The sequence below is a fragment of the Mastomys coucha genome, unplaced genomic scaffold, assembly GCF_008632895.1.
Source record: "Mastomys coucha isolate ucsf_1 unplaced genomic scaffold, UCSF_Mcou_1 pScaffold23, whole genome shotgun sequence".
In the NCBI taxonomy this organism is placed as follows: domain Eukaryota; kingdom Metazoa; phylum Chordata; class Mammalia; order Rodentia; family Muridae; genus Mastomys; species Mastomys coucha.
Window position 1 is genome coordinate 70098271 of NW_022196906.1, and position 4837 is coordinate 70103107.

The 4837-nt window shown below is 45.9% G+C and overlaps 1 protein-coding gene and 1 long non-coding RNA gene across 2 annotated transcripts in view; one reads left to right on the plus strand and one right to left on the minus strand.

The window, feature by feature from the left end:
* The window catches only part of LOC116072841, a 17798-nt gene extending 16794 nt beyond the window's left edge, over positions 1–1004 (minus strand). Inside the window, exon 1 of the long non-coding RNA XR_004111566.1 lies at positions 896–1004. This is a non-coding gene — a long non-coding RNA (uncharacterized LOC116072841). The remainder of the gene's footprint in view (positions 1–895) is intronic.
* Positions 1005–1046: 42 nt separating this feature from the next.
* Leo1 (LEO1 homolog, Paf1/RNA polymerase II complex component) overlaps positions 1047–4837 on the plus strand; it is a 25793-nt gene continuing 22002 nt past the window's right edge. The window contains exon 1 of the mRNA XM_031344406.1: positions 1047–1210. Within this exon, the coding sequence (XP_031200266.1) occupies positions 1153–1210 (58 nt within the window). The 5' untranslated portion in view covers positions 1047–1152. The remainder of the gene's footprint in view (positions 1211–4837) is intronic.

Consider the following 4837-nt stretch of genomic DNA (forward strand, 5'->3'; position numbering starts at 1 on the left):
AAAAAAAAAAGACAGGGTCTTTTATTGAACCTGATAGCTGGGATTACAGATGTCCAGAAGCCATGCCATGCTGGGTTTAACTAGGTGCTGGGTTTTAGGAAACCAGATCTTTAGTCTTGAAGGGCAAGTCATTTACCAACAAGCTATCTCACCAGGTCTTCTTCTTTTCTTTTTTTTTTTATTAGATATTTTCTTTATTTACATGTAAATTTCTCCTTTCCCAGTTTCCTCTCCAAAAAAACAAAGAAACAAACAAAAACAACAAAAACAAACCCCTGTTGCCTCCCCCCTCCCCATGCCTGCCACCCCACCCTCTCCCACTTATTGGCCCTGGCATTCCCCTACACTGGGGCACAGAACCTTCACAGGGCCGAGGTCTTCTCCTCCTATTGATGATTGAATTTGCAATCCTCTACTATACATGTGCTGCCAGAACCATCAGACCCACCATGTGCAGTCCTTGGTTAGTGGTTGAGACCCTGGGAGCTCTGAGGGTACTAGTTAGTTCATATTGTTCGTCCTAAGGGGCTCCAAACCCCTCAGCTCCATAGGTCCTTTCTCTGACTCCTTCATTGGGGACCCTGTACTCAGTTCAACATTTTTTTTTTAAGTGTGGTGGCTCCTCAAGTATCCCACGCTGCTCTTGAAGTTGCTATGCAGTTGAGGATGAATTTGAGTTTCTGACCCTTTGCCTCTAGAGTGCTGGATTACAGGTGTGCACCACCACTCCAGGCTAGAACTATCAATGACTTATTTTTATTCTTTTGCCACGGGGTCTACATATGTAGCCATGGCTGGCTGGCTGGAACTCGCTACGAACCTGGCCTGGTATTCACAGAGATCTGCCTACCCAGTGCAGAGCGACCACACCCGCCCTCAACTATTTTTAAGAAACCTGGGTGAAGCTGACAGGTCGTAAACAAGTCGGCCAGGCATCCCAAGCTCCTCAACGCTTGCGAACAGGCTAACGGGAAAGCCGGTGAGCGCAGACACTCTGGGGGGCGGAGCCCGCCGAGCGCAAGCGAAAACTAGGTCACAGAAGCAAAGTAGGTCTTTGTGCGGCTCTTTACGACGCGTCGTACTTGGACGGCTCCGGCTCCGGCCGTAAAGCAGGTTCGAGCCGACCAGGCCAAGGCCGCAGACCAAGCTGCTATGGCGGACATGGAGGACCTCTTTGGTAGCGAAGCTGAGAGCGAAGCCGAGCGCAAAGGTGCGACGGGCGGGCGAGCTCCGCGGATGGGCGCATGGGGCGTCGGGTTGCTTTCCGGCCGGAGGCGCGGCGCCGGGCAACGTGGTGCCCCCACGCTCTTGCCCAGCGCCCCCTGCATGCCCGGCGGTGCCAACCTCTCCCGGGAGACGGGCGCGGAGTCTGTGCCTGGAGGGTCAGGGACCGGCCAGGACTCGTGGGGGAGCAGAAGGGAAGACGAGTGGCCTTCGCCCCTCCGTTCACACCTGGCCGATTGAAAGGGTGACAGTGAATAAGTGGAGACCTGTTCAACTATCCATCGGGCGTGATAACGCCCCGAGTGAAAGAGAGAGTTGATGGGAGGTACCGATGCTCCTGAAGGATCTGAGAGGGATCAGGTTGGAGCTATATAGAAGGACTACGCACTGGAGACCGGTGCCCTTGGAGAGCCTGGGCAGAAAGCAGTTTCCTTGTCTGTGATGTAAGAATGGGGCAGCTTGTGGGGTGTTGCTTGGAGAGGAGTGACAGAGGATTTGGTGATGAATGAATGAATGATGGTTCCTGGGGGCATTTCTGGCACAGGTCTACGAGTATCTGAATTTGAGATATGAAGAGAAGAAGAACGAGAAAAGATCCGAGATGAACTTCAGAAGTCTTGCAGCCTTCCAGGCCCAAATTGTCATTTTCCTTGCCCCTCCCCCCAGTTGTCGCCAACTCCAGTTCGTATGTAATTACTCCAGTGTGAAGGGAGCACTAGGTTCGGGAGTAGAACGGAACTCCTCTGTGACGGTTCTACTCGGGATAAGCCTGGAATATGACTACACGAATTCCTGTCCCACAACTTTTGCTAGTGTGCGTTTTTTCTCTTAGTTTATTCTCTGTGTCTTCGAGGCATACTTCTGTGTACACCTTCCCATGTTTTCTTTTCCTTTTTTTTTTTTAAGATTTATTTATTTATTTTATGTATATGAGTACACACAGTAGCTGTACAGATAGTTGTGAGTCTTCATCTGGTTGTTGGGAATTGACTTTAGGACCTCTGCTTGCTCCGGTCTGCTCTAGTCAGCCCTAGTCAGCCCGGCTTGCTCCTGAAATAGGTACACTGTAGCTGTCTTCAGACAGATCAGAAGAGGGCGCCAGACCTCATTATGGGTAGTTGTGAGCCACCATGTGGTTGCTGGGATTTGAACTCAGGACCTTGCAATCGGTGCTCTTACCCGCTGAGCACCATCTCACCAGCCCCCCATGTTTTCTATGAAACTTTTCATTCATTCAGTAAACAAGGATTCCTGTCAGTTCCTAGCCACCTCGCTATGTGTTGGGGACTTAATCATGAAAAGGCAGGCTCCCCCTGACCCCCTTTGCCTCCCAGCTTACATTAATGTTTAGTGCTTTTTGGAGCCACAGTTGAAAAACATTTAGTGAGATATACCTGTAGTGCTTTCTCATAGCAGCCCGTAGCCCAGGGAAGCGTACAGATGATTGTTGCAGTTCTAAGCTTTTTAACCCCTCTCTCTTTTCTTCCTTTTTAAACTTCTTTTAATGTCATGGCAGCTTTCTTCCATTTTGCCATCGGGTTAGTGGACAGGTGTGCTGTCCTTGGCAATTGCTCCTGGTCTTGAAGTTGCTATGGATGGGACAGGGTAGAACTTGGTAGGCCTGCCTGCTTGTCTGCCTGCTTGTCTGCCTGCCTCCCTTCCTTGTTCCCTTCCTTTGCCCCTCTTTCTTCTACAGGATCTGCTGTGTATATTGCCTTTGTCGGCGTTATACTCCTGGTTCCCTACCTCAGTGAGTGCTGGTGTTACGGGTGTGTTCCTCCACTTCCAGCTAGTGCTTGCTTCATATCTTCTTCCTTCCTTCCTTCCTTCCTTCCTTCCTTCCTTTCTTTCTTTCTTTTTTTTTTTGTTTTTTTGGTTTTTTGGTTTTTTTGGTTTCTTTGAGACAGGGTTTCTCTGTGTAGCCTTGGCTATCCTGGAACTTACTCTGTAGACCAGGCTGGCCTCGAACTCAGAAATCTGCCTGCCTCTGCCTCCCAAGTGCTGGGATTTTCTATTTCTGGTCTATGTTGATCTTGTGACTTGGTGCTGTTCTGATGCTGATCTGGTCACTGTAATAGTTCTTGTGACTTCTCTAGGGTTTTCTTCATATGAAACCATGCCATGGTGATTAGAAATCGTACTGTTTCTTTCTCTGGCCTATTCATTTACCTTGCTCTGGCTGGTATTCTCTTTATGATGTTGAGTGGGACTTGCAAAAGTAGTTATTGTTCTTGACCTCCGAAAGAATGTGTCTAGGTTTCTAGCATTATTTATGGTTTATAATCATTGTCTCTGTAAGGTCTATAATGGCATCCCCACTTGCATTCCTGGCTTTAGTAATTTAAGTAGTTTTTTTTTCCTTGGACAGTCTGCCTAAAGGTTTAATTTTGTTAATGGTTTTAAAGAATGAGCTGTTAGCCAGGCATGATGGTGCATCTCTAGAATCCTAACATTCAAAAGACAAGAGGCAGAAGGAATGGCACAAGTTGCAGGCAGGCCAACTGAGACTATAAGAACCTATTTGATAGAGAAAAAAAAAAACTACTGGTTTTATTGATTATCTACCATTTTTCCATTTTCTGTTTCCTTGCTGCTGCTATTTTGGGCTTTCTTGTTTTTTTTTTCCATCTTTTTTTAAAGATTTATTTATTTATGTATGTATGTGAGTACACTGTAGCTGTACAGTTGGTTGTGAGCCTTCATGTGGTTGTTGGAAATTGAATTTTTGGGACCTCTGCTCGTTTCGGTCATCCCTGCTCTCTCAGTCCCTGCATGCTTTGGCCCAAAGATTTGTTTATTATTATACATAAGTACACTGTAGCTGACTTCAGACACACCAGAAGAGGGCATCAGATCTCATTACGGTTGGTCGTGAGCCATTTTCTGGGATTTGAACTCAGGAACTTTGGAAAAGCAGTCAGTGCTCTTACCCGCTGAGCCATCTTGCCAGCCCTCTTTATTTTATTTTATTTTATTTTATTTTATGTTTTTTGTTTTTTTGAGATAGGGTTTCTCTATGTAGTCCTAGCTGTCCTGGAACTTGCCTTGTAGACCAGGCTGGCCTTGAACTCAGATCCGCCTGCCTCTGCCTCCTGAGTCCTGGGATTAAAGGTGTTCACCACCACTGCCTGGGCTTTATTTTCTTTTTCTGATCTCTTAAGATGTTAAGATAGGTCATTGACTGAGATGTTTCCTTTTAATGTAGGATTTTCTTTTGAGTAACACTGCTTTTTCCTTTTGTCCCCTAAGAATTGGTTTAATGTTTTTACTTTCATTCATTCAACCTAAAATATTTTCTATGATTCCTAAAGCCCTTTAAATTATTTAAATTTCTTTGAAGCATACTTGTAAGATATAAAGCTCTTAGGCTGAGTCGTGGCTTAGGGTTCAGGCTCTGGACTAGCATTGCCAGATCTTGTTGTCAGTACTACAAAAAAGAAAGAATAAAAGGCATTCTTGTTGGACAGTCTTTCCCTTTGCACATTTGGATACCTGCTTTTGCTTTTGTGGTTTCTGTTGAAAAACCAGCCGTCATCCTTATAGAGGGACCCTTGTATGAGACAGTTCTATTTTTTTGTTGTTGTTTTTGTTTTTTTTTTTGGTTTTTTTTTTT